The sequence below is a fragment of the Dendrobates tinctorius genome, unplaced genomic scaffold (genome assembly GCF_039654945.1).
Source record: "Dendrobates tinctorius isolate UK_male_01 unplaced genomic scaffold, ASM3965494v1 ptg000158l, whole genome shotgun sequence".
NCBI classification, from domain to species: domain Eukaryota; kingdom Metazoa; phylum Chordata; class Amphibia; order Anura; family Dendrobatidae; genus Dendrobates; species Dendrobates tinctorius.
Window position 1 is genome coordinate 696,160 of NW_027361825.1, and position 15,545 is coordinate 711,704.

Here is a 15,545-nt window from a genome sequence, read left to right on the forward strand (position 1 = left end):
GCTAAAGTTGTATTCCAATAGTTATGTTCTATCTAAATATCTTGATTATTGGATCATAGAAATGATTAAATGTCTGATGTTCACATTGTACTACAATAAATTTTTTACTTAAATATAAGCAATATATATGGGAGTCAGTCGGTGTATGGGAAATTGAGTCGTCGGGAGGCGCAGGTTTGGCTTACACACTCCACAGCCCTGGTTTTATGTGTATATACAACACTGGCATACAGGGGTGTGCATTATACAACACTGGTATACAGGGGTGTGCATATAACATTACAGCATAGTAAGTTACAGATCCAAAAAAATTATATGGGATATTTAATAACCCAAGACACTTGTTAGGGTAGGTGCACACGTTGCGGATTGTGCTGCGGATTTTGCTAAATCCGGTCGAAAGACTTGCGTTTTGACACCTGTTCATGGAGCATGTGTCAAACCTCAGCGGAATCCACGCAAAGAATTAACATGCTGCTGATTTAAAACCGCTGAAAAATCCGCATGTGCACTGCGTTTTTCATTTTCCATTGAATATAAAGGTACTGTACAACGCAGGAGATTCTGCTGCGGATCCGATGGCCAAATCCACTGCGAATCTGCAACGTGTGCACATACCCTTAGAGTCAAAAGACCAAAAGCTATTGCATTTCTTATATACAAATCGCATTGGGGGGGAATGAATTCTTCTCATAGATGATTTAACGATAGCATTATAATTGAACAACGACGACGATGTATTTGGAAGTATATTTTTTTCTTTATTTCCATGTTTCCAAACTAAAAGGGCTTGAACAGTTACAAGATAGACAAATAGTAAAGACGTCATACAGAGCGACAAACAAAACAGTCAAAAAGGAAGAAAATAAAAACATTTGCTTCCAGGTAAAAAATAAAGTCACCCTTTACATTTAGAAACATGCCGCTTGTGCAACTTGTAATATATATATATTTAGATATATACAGAGCTTATAAAATCTTACATCTACATTGGCCCCTGTATCAACAGGAGCCCTCTAATTATTTTACATTATAAAACAAAAGAAAGTTCTTTCCTTCTCTTAAAATAAATACAAAAGGGGAAAAAAAACAAAAAAAAAAAAAATGAAAACACAAACAAGGCTATACAAGACTTCTGTAGGGGTCTGGTAACAAGTCGCCCATGTCCAGAGGCAGAACTTGCCGTCACCTAATACGCTGCATGCATCGGAGGGCCGAGGGGACATTAGTAGAAAATCTTATCCAGGTGCCTTAACCTTGTAAGACATTGTGAAGGCCGGTGTTCAGGACCCTTGAGCAGCCCCCTTTGCTGAAACTCCTCAGACACACATTAGTAATACTCTTGCCATTGGGCAAATACTCGAGCAGTCTCGCTTTTATGCACCAAAACAAAAACTAAATAGAACAATCAGCTTTATGCTGGGGGGAAAAAAAAAAAAAAAAAAAAAAAACATAGCTAGGAGGCGCTCATAAAAATTGTCCCCTCACCCAAGTCAGTCCTTCCTCCAGGCGTCTGTGCGTTCACCGAGAACTTGTAAACAGAATAAAATAAGGACACTCAGCAATCCTACCCCGCGCACCCACCCTCTATGCCCACACAGGAGTCCGATTCCAAGGGTGATGCCTCATGCTCCAAGATTCTCCCCAGCTGTGTTATGTGCACCACATGACGTGGGAAAGAAAGGCAGGGAAGCCAACATCCAAAGGCCGCAGTTTGTCACCCAAAAAGGGGATTAAGTCTGGTTCACAAGGACTCTGTTCCTGCAGATCCTTTAGAGAACCACGTACAAAGCATAAACTCAGCCCCTCCTGCCGCTCCAGGGAAAGGTGAAGTCACATCCCAGCCTTCACCCAGAGTCAGAGTCACTGGTATCTGAGGAGCTGGACGTGGAGCTGCTGCTACTGTCAGAGTCCGAGCTAGAGCTGGAAGCACTGAGGCGGGAGACAGACACTGGCTGCACAGATTCAACCTTTTCATGGACTGTAAGAAGAAAAAAATAAAATGTTAATGTGACAAGAAAATTATGAGAACTGTCCTCACAATGCAGGATAAGCTGCATACAAACAATAACATCCCAAGCCAGCCCCCCCCCCCCATCAGAGGCAGTGGGCACGCACCTTTCTTGGGTGGCTTTTTGGTGGAGTTTAGTTGCCCGCTGACATCCTGTAGTCTTTTCTCTAGCTCCCTCTTCTTCTCCAGAGCAATCTCTTCTTTTGTTTTTCCCACTGGCTTTTTCAGTGCTGCAGAGAGCCCAGAGTTAGGGGGAACTGAGGAGAGCACAAACAAGGACAATCATTATAAACAGAGAACGGACGAAGCCCTAAAAATACAAGCGAGGTGGCAACAAGGCAGGATTCACAAGATTATCAGTGCTCCCATTGCCCGACCGACTCAGAATACTAGAGGGCTTCCTAACCCTCACACAGCAGGCCATTTGCAGTATATTTATACTGCACCATATGTATAGGAAGGGTAAGGTGTAATCAGGGGCTTACTACATCATCCCCCCCTCCCATGACAGGTGGAGGGAAGGGTAAGGTGTAATCAGGGGCTTCCTACATCATCTCCCCCCCCCCCTCCCATGACAGGTGGAGAAGACACTCACTGTATGGCTTTCTTGGCTTCTTTCTCAGACATGACATCACATATCTCTCGAGCTCCCGAAGCGTTGAAGGCTTTAAAGTCTCAAAGTCTATTTCAATTTCTTCTGGGTTGGAGTCTCGCAGTGAGGGCTCCCGGGACTGGATGATGTACACTACACGACCCAGCTTCTCTCCTGGTAGCTTATTGATATCCAAGCTGAGCTGCCGCTTCTCATCGTAGGTCATGGGCTTGCTTTCCTCCTCTTCCTCAGAGTCGTACATGACTTGGGGAGGGGGAGGTAATGATTTTGATGACTTCTTAGAACTCCTGAAGAGGAAATACATTTTAAAAAAATTTAGATACAAGTAAATATACTGAAAAGTATGAGAGCACCCTCAGAGGCGAGAAAACTGAATAACTTGCATTATGACTCATTAACACCTACTTAGACAGTGTGGGGGCTGCGCCGCTGGAGTTCATGGTCCCACCAGACACAAATTTCTTGGATTTTTTATTCTGTGATGTTCGCGCCTTGCCACATCTCCATTCATCATCATCTTTCACTTTCTTCTTCTCAGATTTCTTCTTTTTCTTTTTTTCCTTCTTTTCTTTTTTTTTCTTTGGCTTAGAAATCGGGCCCTGTGAGAGCGCAGCCAGCTGCTCATGGACAGCACGGAGCTGTAAATGAGAGTCAAAAGATGTTACAGCAGTTGTTGATATGGACAAACCCATACACATTAAAGGGGTTTCCGGGCTTTTCACATAATCTCAGTGCATATCTGGGCTGCAGAAGTAATTTACCTTCTGTGGCAAGTTTGCAGCGTTTCCAAGATATGATCTCTTGCTTCTATGAAAAACGTCTGGGGAGGGGGGTGTATTCTGGCATTGAAATGAGAACTGGTCGTTTCCTCCTACTCTACTAAAAACTTGCCCTCTATAGCAACAACCCCACCCTCCATAGCAACAGGCCCTCCCCGACCACATGAACAAGCCTATCCCTCCTCACACAGTAACAAATCCTCCCCCTCTAGCAGCCTCAGTGCAGAGAGCAGAAACACCCAGCTGCTCCTCCCCCAGACACACGCTGAACAGTGATCTATGGAAAAAGTGAAAACTAGTGAGGCAGAAACGACCAGTTCTCATTTCAATGCCAGAACACACCCCCCTGGACGTTTTTCATAGAAGCAAGATAGGATATCTTGGAAACCGTGCAGACTGGTGACAGAAGGCAAGTTACTTATTGTCAACATTCTGCAGCCCAGATATCCACTGAGATTATATGAAAAGCCCGGACAAGCCCTTTAACGTTGACCGAACCCGCCTACATCGACAGTCTAATGGGAAGGGGTGGGAATGATGATCTAGCATATCAAATTTCGGGCACTTTGTCCCTCTGTTCAACCCGATATGATCCACAGTTAAGTAAGGTTTATGGAGGCGGGGGCTACAGAACATTGTGTTAAAATTAAAGCAACTGAAATGCAATACCAGACAACCACTACAGAATCAATAGTGCTGTGCCTGGTAAAGCAATAAGGCAACACTCAACGGAACCAGTAGGGGTGAAGGGATCAACTGGCTCTTTAAAATCCATCGCCTGTAATTGCTGTACGCCGCCAATCATTGGTCAGTATCCTCTGAGATACCGACCGATGATTGGAGGCGTACAGCAATTATATGCTATCGATTTTAAAGAACCAGTTGAGCCCTTCATTACACCCATTAGTAATGAAGTGATGCCAAGATGTGGGAGTACTCCAGGCGTACCTGCTCCTGCAGTTCTGCCAGCCGGTTCGCCCTCTCTTCCTCAGAATCATCAGAGCTCTCGCTGTCATCAGAGCTGTCGCTGCTGCTCTCGCTTGAAGAATCGGATGAAGACTTGGAGTCGGAGGGGGGCAGCTGTGTGGATGTGGTGGGGGGAGTAACGACCATTGGCTCGTCCGGCATCTTAGCATAACGGAATTCAAACACATCCTGTAGGGGACATCAAGTGGATGAGCTGCGTACACCCCCAAGAGACCCCACTAATGAGTTACATGCCCATTCTGCCATTCACACCTGTAACTTCCTGGCCATGGCCACCACATCGTGGTCCGGGGGATTGTACTTGTAGCAGTTTGAGAACATGAGTCTGACATCTGCAGCAAACTCCTGAGCATCATGAAATTCTCGGTTTTCCATTTTTTTCTGTTTAAAAAAAACATCAGAAAAGACCTTAATTAACCACAACACGCGCAGCACCAAGTGTTCATTACATCAGAGTCAAACAGGAGCATGGCACGAGTATTTCCTGTAAGTGGCCATGTCGGCCCCTGCACCCACCTTGATAGTGCTGATATCCATGGGATATTTAATGATTTCATGATAATCGTGCAGTCCCAGAGAGGAGGCATCCACAGGCTTGTAGAAGGGCCAGGCATAGGCAGCATGCTTCTTGGAGAGCAGCTCTTTCAGGATACCGTTGCAGTATTTCAGCTGCTCGGACAGTTTGCCTTTCTTCGACGTCTGGTGCTGCTGAGAGTCCGGCAGGTCCTTCCGGGGAGGCTTGATGGGCCGACCGCTCTCCCTTCGGGCAGGGATCTTAGCGGGTTTGTTATCAGATGGAGTTAGAGGGGAGGAATCTCCACTGGTTGCAATGATGGCGGTGGTGGTAGGAGTTGTAGTGTCGGCTTTTCTCTTCACTCCTTTCTTCTAGGGAAAGGAAACATTAGCTACGGCACAGACAGGCTCACCAGAAATTAAAGTGCACTTGTCAGCAGTTTTGGCGACATAAGCCCTGAAAGGCAGTGGCCTATCTTATCTACAGCATTCTACGGTGCAGTCCGGTCCCATGGGTGTCACAGGTCCGGCGCCTCCCATCTTCTTGCGATGCCGACCTCCTGCTTCCTTTATAGCCGCCCGGCATTGCGCTCCTGCGCAGGCGTACTTATCTGCCCTGTTGAGAGCAGAATAAAGTACTGCAATGCGCAGGGTCTCTGACCTTTCCCTCAACAGGGCAGATCAGTACACCTACGCAGGAGCGCGATGCCAAGGAGCCATGGAGCAAGGACGGTGGCGCCGAACCCGTGACACCCATCAGACCACCCCCCCCCCCCCGGTAATTATAATAAAACTTATTTTTCTTCTCTTGCAGGTTGGATCGGGGGCTTAGCTATAGCATTATAGAAAGCTGAGACAAACCCTGAAAGGCAGTGGCCGAATCTTATATCGGCCACACATGCTGACATTCCCTTTAACGTGCCACTTTCTATCCACCCGTTTTACCTTAGAAGTTTGTTGTGTTGACGCAGGGACGCCTGGCAGCAGCGTTTGAGGAGAGGACATGGACTTCAGCAGAGGATTAGACAGGACCGTGGGATGTGGCAAGTTAATGATTGTGGTGGGCACTTCAGGAGAACTTGGGTACAGTGTAGACAGAGACATGGAGGAGACTGCTGGCACTTGGTGTGCGCTCGTAATTCCACCTGTAAGAACTGATAAAATGTCAGTTTTACATCACAAATGCTTCATGTGCGGATTAAGAAATATACGATGAAGGTGGCAATCATTTACCTGGTAGCTTGGTGCTAGGTGGCTTCACGTGCTTGCTCTTAGTAGTGGTATTGGGGATCTCCTGCTCCTCCTGAGGCATCTGAGCCACTTTCTGCAGAAACATCTTCTCCAAGCTTTGAGCCATCAGTACAATATCGTCTGTAGGCTGCAAGATCCATTATAGATTACAATCAGTATGAAACTCTAAAAATCAACAATTATAAGTCACAATAACTAATACACTACAGAGGCCATATAAGAGGACAGCCCCATGTCATGTGTCTAAAAGGCCATATGGATATCAGAAGGGGTAGTTAGATATGGTGGGGTCCTTGTCCATCTGTGCCCCTTCACCCACCCGAACAGATCCACTATACAGAAGCATCATTGCATTACAGAGATGACCAATCTAATGACTTGCAACCACATACCACTTTCGCCATCCTAAGAAATTACTAATTGCCATGCGCAACATCGGACGCTGCCAGAAGCATGACCAGAGCGCTCAGCCGACGTGCCAGGGCTTATCTCTGGTAACAGAACCTGTCCAGGCGGCACATACCTTGTTGTAGATGTAGCAGTTGGTGAACATTGTGTTGAAGTCCTGCATACACTCCAGTGCGCTCCAGTAGTAGTTGTTCTCCAGCCGCCTCTTGATGGTGCCCATGTCCATCGGCTGCTTAATGATTTTGTGATAGTCCTATAAACACCAGTCAATAACAGACAAATGACATCAAATCCAACACAAGGTATAAAGTAAAACTCTAAACTGTTTAATTAAAATATTACATTGGCAATACGAAGCTAAAATGCAGCAATACAAGAAAAGCAGAGTCCTAAACTGACGCCCCTCCGAGGACGATGGCCCGCTGCATACAACGCGCCTGGTGACAGCTCTGGGATATTTTGAGGACTGCACTCACAGGACTGTCACATACCAGTAACACGCAGTCTGTGTGACCTTCAGTAACGCTGTCATACAATCACTGACACTCAAAGATTTCCTCAAATGGAGTAAACCAGGTGGTAACGGTATTCATCATGACGATGGCAGCACAAAGCACCAATGCTCATCTCAAACGTATCGATAAGGATTCGGGGGAAGACACAAACTTGCCAAACACTGGAGTGACAAGCTGGTGATGTGGTGCAGGGAGAATAGGACTAAAAGCTAAATAATAGGACACCTACCAGATTAATGTACCGTCATACTTCTAATCCAAGACATCTCAGTATGTGTGGCTTTTAAAACTGTCACAGTTGGGGTCCTGTACAAATTCATGGATGGGCAGATCTGCAAAATGTATCAATTGGAAATTTGCATTTCACAAAGTAAAAAAAAAAAAAAAAAAATTCAACCAAATCACAAATTATCGGGTTGTGCCTACATTACATGAAGCTCTGAGCAGCACAAGACAAGACATCCGTACCATTGTAGGGATGAACAGGAAGAGGCTAGAGTGCGGGGTGGGAGAAGATGGGAGTTATTGTTCTTGACAGACGCTTACCCTTACATGTAAGGGTCTCTGAACCCACCAGAGCTGTCACCAGGTCGTGTCCACAATAATCTCTCATAACAGTTTTCCAGGGACCCAATAATACAATGCCAGGATCCCATTATAAAGACTGACCTGACTGCACCCTCCAAAATCTGCCACCCCGAGCCAGACAACCAAGAAAAACAACGTACCGGTAATCCGAGCTTCAGCGCGTCCACAGGCTGACGGAAAGGCCACGAAAACTGGTGCTTCCACAGAGACTTCATGACGGCCTTGTGCAGGTACTGCAGCTGGTTGGTGGAGCGGCCAGGCTTCTTGGCATTGCTGACTTCTGGAGGTGGTGGATTTACTTGAGGGCTGTGACTGAAGACTCCGGACGTCATGTTGGGGCCCTCAAAGTCCTCATACAGAAGGGACGGCTTGCGGATACGCTTTCCCGGTGTTCCCTCTGCTGACTGACCCATTATAGCATGGTTTATATCGAGAGGAGGCCTGGGGATGGCAGAAAGGCTTCAGTGAGAAAACAGTTTTACGGAGGCCGACCTACTGTCATGTAGAAGAAAGCCAAAGCGAAAGCAAAGGAAAAGTAATCAAGAAAAGACTTCACACTGGTGCAATATGGCAAATACTAGCAAACAAAATCTTCAGGACAGTAAGCATATTATTAAAGGTGGCCCTGACCCAAAGTGACCACCTCATTGCATGCAATAGCCATGGAATTACTCCCAAAATCTTGTATACAAAAGGAAAATTGGAGTAAGAAAATCCACCAAGAAGAAATAAAATCAAAATAGTTTTATTTCAATTATTCATAGGTTAAGACACCACAATACATAGAACAGGGTCACATCAATACAGAGATCAAATGAGAGGAGGAATTCAGGTGCAGAAAAACACACATGCGACAGTACACTAACAGCATATAGGCAAAAAGTATATATTAGATATACAGATATCGATAAAGTGCCAGTGCTTCAAATCTAAACCAGAATTTCTTAGGTACCCCAAAAATGTGACCACCTCAAAGTAGTATTTAATTACAGCATAGTAGCTCAAATGTAAACCCAGAGGCCACATGAATGGTTACCATTCAAAATTGCTTACCCAAAGCTCTCATATTATGTGACCCTGTTCTATGTATTGTGGTGTCTTAACCTGAGTAATTGAAATAAAACTATTTTGATTTTATTTCTTCTTGGTGGATTTTCTTACTCCAATTCTCATTTTGTATACAATATGGCAACTACTGTAGCTACCTGTGAGGGTGGTATGACAAGGTATGGAGGCCTGGTGATTCTCCTCTGACTGACATTAAGAACCCAGGTGATGAGGATTCTCATGACAATTGGTGCCTGACTTTGGGGTCGTATGCGTTTGGTGAAGATACGAGATCCCTGGTATGTTAAAAGAGTTTGAAAAAAAAAAATATATATATATTTTGCTGAATTATTGTACACTAAACAAGTAAGGATCCCTCCTAATGAGACATCACAGGCAGGTGAATACAACACAGCTATATACTAGTGCCGCTCCATCACCGGGGTCTTATACACAGCGGTGACTGGGGGCTGCACCATGCTACACTGTAAACAGAGGCCATAGTACGAGCCTCAATGGGGACAGACGGCGTGAGAGAAAATACCTGGAATCTGCTAACATTATAAAAATATTATAAAATAATCTCTTATTAAATCATATGCAAGTCGCCCCTTTACACAGCGCAGGTACAGGCAGGCCCCCTCCTGGCAGCACTTCCTGGGTGCACGGCGGCGGTGACATCACACAGTGTGATCCGCTGACCTCACCACATACAAGTCAGGTGTAACCAACCAGGAGCCGCCCCAACACACACCACGCCGGGTGTAAACATTAGGGGTCACACCTGACAGTCACCATCACATGACCCCAGACTGTACATGGAAAAGGCACAAAGCAGCACTACAGCCAGCGCCTGACCCCAGAAACCATGGAGACCACCAGCAACAATGTATCCACAGCGCGATCCCCGCTGCCGGCATCACTCCCGGGGACAGGCCAGCCGCCGCCAGGTGCCCCCGTTGCCGGGATACGCAGCGCCCCCTCCCGTGGGACACACTAGTCTGGCCAGCAGGAAGAAAATGGCGGCGCCGCAGAGTAAGGAGGGCACTGGCGAGAAATCCTCCCGAAAACGTTCCCGACCGCCAATACACAGCGGTCTCAAACAGCGATGCCGGCCGGGAGGACACCGTGAAGACCGCGGAGCTCGGAGGCGGCGGACACGGCCGATGGCTCCGGATTGTACCGGTGCGGATAGGGGACACCATCTCTATGGAAGCAAGGCCCGGGGGGGGGGGGGGGCACTGCGGAGAGCCCGCGGATTACTAGGAAAACACGGCTTTAATGTAACAATATCGGGTCTCTCCGGTACAGCACAGCTCCATCCGGCACTTGTACCTTTTAAACGCTGGACTGAGGGCTGCCTCCATGCGGATGGATAGGGATTGTGAAGCCGCCCGCTCTCCGGCTGAGGGCGTAGCGCTCTCTTTGGCTCAAACTTCAGGGTTTTCCCCCTTCCAGCTCCGACTCTCCGCTTCAGCGAAATGGCGCTTGGAAAGCTGAGCCCGGTCTTATATAAATACAGCGGCACTTCTTGATTGGCTGAATAGGGACAGCCCCATAGATACTTCCAAAGTTTCCATTCGCCGACCTGCCCATCCATTACCATGTTACACGCCCACCCTAGTGTAACCATCTCCCTATTGGTTAGCAGGACTTACGTAGTTTGACCACCCCTAGTGGTTGCCTTGAGTACGACTACTGCAGCAGCAAAAGAGGACGCGCCCTTCTCATCGTAGGACTCCAGGACAAGTGACTCAGCGCCGCTTCCACGTCACCCAAGAAAGCCTCCTCTCTCATTGGCTGGGACCAAGCAGAACTCAGGGGCTCGGCTTCACACTATTGGCTGTTACTAGGCAGCAGAGCTCAGACGGGGCGGGTTTCCCATATCACGCGACGTGGCCGTTGTTTTCTCCTTCTAGCAGCTTGAAGGAGACGACGCCATCTTGTTGCGCAGTTGTAATGTTCTTCACCAGACAAAGGAGAAGCCGCCATTTTGTCAAACATTTCACTCTCCGTGTATGCGCTATAAAGCCGTTTCCATTGTGTCACAAATCATTTCGCAGCTTCCTGACGTTAAGTTCGTACAATGACTAAATCTGTGAAAGAACCAGCCGAACACACACAAGCTTACAAAAAGACACTAAAAAAAGCGAAAACCAAACATTTCACCACAGAAAACAATAGAAATATTCTTACCCAGACTAGATATAGGTCCATTTACGTCAACAATCCCTCAGGTGCCACACAACGAAACTCGGCGGCTTTTCAGCCCAACCAAAGATTTTAGGCAAAAATAACCAAGCTGTCCAGATACATCGCCCTCCGCGTGTTCCAATGAGCCGGTCTCCGCCACTTTCGTCCGCCGGAATGTCGTTCCCTGTCCCCGCAGGCACACGCCGCCCCCGCCTGCTTAGATCCGCCGCCATTTTGTTGTCAGGAGCTGAGGCAGCTACGCTGTGCCTGTCCGTCCTCCTCCTCTAGCTCTCCTCTCCCCCTGCAGACGCCGCCGCTCTCCCGCAGCTCCTGGGACGCCCCGGCCCCCGGATGCTGCATCCCTTCCGCCACCTACTGGCGGCTGCATTATTATTTCCTCCCCCTTCTCTCTCCACACCTCCCTCCCCTCGTCTATGTGCAATGCATAGTCATTGCTCTAAGATGGCGGACGCTCGTTGTTCTAGTCAGCTTCCCAGACGGAAGGCGAAATAAAAAAAAATGTCCTATAGAAGGGGTAGAGAGCCCACCACATGCATGTCCCTCACACTCCGTGATAAGAGCTGCTGGTTAGAAGCAGAAAATGGGACAGGAAAAATCCCGCCAATGTGGCGTGGGGTCTACCTGACCCACCCCTCCTGCAGCTGGGACCCAGCAGGGACTGATAGTCATGTGGAGAGACCCTCAGTGACTGATACACATGTGGAGAGACCCCCTCATAATAATACACATGTGGAGAGCCCCCTCAGTGACAGTGGTGTGTGGAGACCCCTCAGAGACCAATATACATGTGGAGAGACCACTCAGTGACACACATGGTGTGTGGAGCCCCTCAGTGACTGATACACATGTGGAGAGACCCCTCAGTGACTAATATACATGGGGAGAGCCCCCCTCAGTGACACGTGGTGTGTGGAGACCCCTCAGAGACCAATAGACATGTGGAGAGACCACTCAGTGACACACATGGTGTGTGGAGACCCTCAGGGACTAATACACATGTGGAGAGACCCCTCAGTGACTAATACACATGTGGAGAGCCCAGCCCCCCTCAGTGACTAATATACATGTGGAGAGACCCCTCTGAATAATATACATGTGGAGAGCCCCCTCAGTGACACGTGGTGTGTGGAGACCCCTCAGAGACCAATAGACATGTGGAGAGACCACTCAGTGACACACATGGTGTGTGGAGACCCTCAGGGACTAATACACATGTGGAGAGACCCCTCAGTGACTAATACACGTGGAGAGCCCAGCCCCCCTCAGTGACTAATATACATGTAGAGAGACCCCTCTGAATAATATACGGTACATGTGGAGAGCCCCCCCTCAGTGACACGTGGTGTGTGGAGACCCCTGAGAGACCAATAGACATGTGGAGAGAAAACTCAGTGACACACATGGTGTGTGGAGACCCTCAGTGAGTGATACACATGTGGAGAGACCCCTCAGTGACTAATATACATGGGGAGAGACACAATCAGTGACCAACATACATGTAGAGAGACCCCCTCAGTAACCGCTATACATGTGGAGAGACCCCTCAGTGACTGATATACATGTGGAGGACCCCTCAGTAACTGCTATACATGTGGAGAGACCCCTCAGTGACTGATATTCATGTGGAGGACCCCTCAGTGACACACGTGGTGAGTGGAGACCCCCCCGGCCACCTCATGATGTAATATTCAGAAATGTCCTGGTGTAAATTAGCGGCTTTTCATCATCTGCTCCCTCCTCCCTCGGAGTTGCGTCTCGCTTGCCTGAGACGGCTGCTACATCCTCTGTCTCCCTGCCCTCTTCACATCACCATGACTGTATACCACATAATGCAGGTTCACAGCCGTCCTCTCGCACAGTATACCCCGTACGCGTCCTAATCCATGCAGATGGCTTTTTATACGAATGATCAACAAAGTAGGAAGCTGATCTTTGCTCGCGTAACATTTCGATCGCGATTTGTCCGGAAACCCTTTATGTTACTGTCTTCGACAGCTTCTCTTTACTGCCGAGTAGTCAGCGAAAGTCACGCGATCAGCAATCGAAAAATTAGTCTCCGACTACGCTCTGATCGTGTTCACATCGGTCAGTGATCGGGGACAATCGTTAGAGTGATGCCGAAATACCACTACTAGTAATCCGGGTGACCGCAGCGCCTTATGATGGTTTTTGTGCCTCCTTTACAAGTCATCGCATCTACTAATCTATAAAAGAGTGTTATTTTTATGTCAGCTGTGGTTATACCACAACAATTCCTATAACCTATGGAGAAACAATAATAATCCAACAACTCCGAATACAATATAACAATGAAACTTTTTCCTAGCTATTTCTAGCACAAAAAGTCAAAGAGCATTTTTGAAGATAAAAATTTGGCCGGGATCACACACAGCGAGATACGGCCGAGTCTCGCAGGTTAAAACCAAGCTCTGGCGCCGGCACTCTGGAGCGGAGCGTGCAGCCGCACAGCAATACATGGAGCTGCACGCTCCGCTCCGGAGTGCCGGCGCCAGACCTTGGTTTGAACCTGCGAGACTCGGCCGTATCTCGCTGTGTGTGATCCCGGCCTTAGACATTTTATTGCAACAAAAAAATTCAAATACATGAATAGACAGAGCAACTCACTAAGCAGGCATGTAACATGGGGTTAAATCATTATAAAAATGGCTCAGAGCATAGTATAAATGGGTCGCCCTCCCAGGGCTGTGGGGTACTCGGTACCGGGCCGGTGTCAGGGGGAATGTGTCACAGCAGCAGTGACCCGGTCCGTGGCCCTGGGCGCCCAAGCAACGGTGGTTTGATGTAATGGTTTATATGAATAGTTCGTGACGCCACCTGTGGTGTTCGGCAAGTATGGTGTTAGGCCGACGCTGCATGCAGATCCTCTGGGACTGATGGTGTGTGCAGCATAGAAGGTGCAGCTCGCCACAGGTGGAGCTGTAGTTCCAGGGCAGTGCAGATGCTGGTGCCCAGAAGTAGCAGGGATGAGTGTGTTGGCGCAGAATGAATGGAGGACACCAGAGCTTGTAGTTCCAAGGCTTTACTCACAGTCTGTAGTGCACCCAGGTGCCTGCCTCCGCACTGTGTCCTCCGGGTCAGAGACTCAGTCAACCTCCAGGCAAGATGGAATGCTCTCTTCCAACACTCCGCCAACATGTGCCTTCCTGAATGTCTCCTCTATAGCGCCTTTAATTGTCAAGTACTCCAGTCCTAAGTTACTCTGAAGTGCCTCCTGTCCCAGGTTCCTAAAACCCTTACTTGTATGAAAGACAGCTGTAGCCTGATCAGGGATCCTCCACTCCGAGGTCCCGGCTCTCTGTATCCGTGTTGCTGTTGTGTCCCAAGTCTAAGATGGGAGTAGTGCATTTACAGCCCACTACTCCACCGGTGTCTGCTGCAGAACCATAAGTGTTCATACAACCTCGGGGACCGGGCCCCGGCCTTGCGCTGGAACCTATAGGCAGGGTTCTCTCTCTCTAACCCACGTCCTCTCTGTTCCCTTCTCCTTCATTCCGTACTTTATCCTTCTTTCTTATGGAAGCTGCAGTTACAAGTCTACGTCCTTTTCCTTCTCTCCTTTCCCATGCCAGCTGGCCCAGATCACTGGGGCAGCTGCAGCACACCTTCCTCCATCCCTTCTTCCAGGGATCCCCACTCCTCTCCGAGTGGCTTCTTCCCTCCTCTGACCTCCTGTCAGACTGCCCTGACGGACTGACCTCAAATTCTACACTTTCCCCTTCTTTTTATATATCTAACTCCACCCACCTCCCAGCACATCTCGTGTTACGAAGCCAGGGACCACAAAAGGTGCTCTGCTACCTTCCCAGCATAAAGCCGCAAATGTGTCCCTGCTGAACTATCCTGTGTGTGGGGTGCAGGTGTTGCAGTGTGGTTAGGAGCTCCCAGGATTGTGGGGCACCACACCTTAGGAGAAGGTGCAGTACCTCTGTGGCGACTGAACCTCAGGGGCGCCACATAAACATTAACCACTAACAAGTAATACTATCTTTATATCAGTGCCCTACAAAAAACACGTCATGTAAACTCATTTTGTGATCCAATACTGGCATACACTCAATCACTACTGGCTGTTAAGCTGAATCTTACAACCCAAAACAGTTATTCAAAAGTTTTAACTCCCTCCTCCGCCCACCACTGCCTCCTCCAACCTCCCTCATCTCTGCCAAGGACTTTGCCACACACTTCAAAAACAAGATTGACCAAACAAGGCAAGTCTTCATCACTCAACCACCACAACCCCTTTGTATACCAGACCAATGCCCAAACCCCATAACCTCACTCTCCAACATCACTGAAGGGGAGCTTAATCGCCTCTTCTCCAAATCGCACCTCACAACCTGTGCACTTGACCCCATCCCATCCCACCTCCTCCCCAACCTCACCACCACACTTATCCCATCCCTAACCCACCTCTTCAACCTATCACTAACGTCCGGTACCTTCCCGTCTGCTTTCAAGCATGCCACAATCACGCCTATCTTTAAAAAGCCAACCCTCGACCCAACCGCTATGTCCAGCTATCGCCCAATATCATTGCTTCCATTCGCTTCCAAACTCCTGGAACAGCATGTCCACACTGAACTTTCCTCCCACCTATC

General features: G+C 48.2%; 1 protein-coding gene across 7 annotated transcripts; it reads right to left on the minus strand.

The window, feature by feature from the left end:
* Positions 1–738: 738 nt before the first annotated feature.
* BRD2 (bromodomain containing 2) lies at positions 739–11,272 on the minus strand. 7 transcript variants are annotated; one of them, XM_073548701.1, is made up of 13 exons: positions 10,909–11,272; positions 10,371–10,808; positions 7,806–8,106; positions 6,678–6,815; positions 6,137–6,281; positions 5,849–6,057; positions 4,907–5,275; positions 4,643–4,771; positions 4,352–4,558; positions 3,030–3,262; positions 2,607–2,911; positions 2,119–2,268; positions 739–1,981 (listed from the first exon to the last, which is right to left on the minus strand). In XM_073548701.1, exons 3-13 carry the CDS (start codon positions 8,076–8,078, stop codon positions 1,848–1,850), a joined length of 2,292 nt encoding a protein of 763 aa, XP_073404802.1. In that variant the 5' UTR covers positions 8,079–8,106; positions 10,371–10,808; positions 10,909–11,272; the 3' UTR covers positions 739–1,847. The 7 variants fall into 7 exon arrangements, with proteins under 7 accessions (XP_073404802.1, XP_073404803.1, XP_073404801.1 ...); XM_073548702.1 differs by lacking the exon at positions 10,371–10,808; XM_073548700.1 differs by lacking the exons at positions 10,371–10,808; positions 10,909–11,272 and adding an exon at positions 10,048–10,328 and having other exon boundaries at positions 2,119–2,241.
* Between the last annotated feature and the right edge of the window lie 4,273 nt (positions 11,273–15,545).

What these genes read in the sequence shown, in the direction of transcription:
- BRD2 (XM_073548697.1), bottom strand. Translation starts at nt 10,079, where the DNA reads ATGGAGGCAGCCCTCAGTCCAGCGTTTAAAAG. An exon ending in ACCTAGCACCAAGCTACCAG is followed by an intron (nt 6,058 to 6,136) that starts GTAAATGATTGC and finishes ACATTTTATCAG; the next exon opens with TTCTTACAGGTGGAATTACG. An exon ending in CAACACAACAAACTTCTAAG is followed by an intron (nt 5,276 to 5,848) that starts GTAAAACGGGTG and finishes TCCTTTCCCTAG; the next exon opens with AAGAAAGGAGTGAAGAGAAA.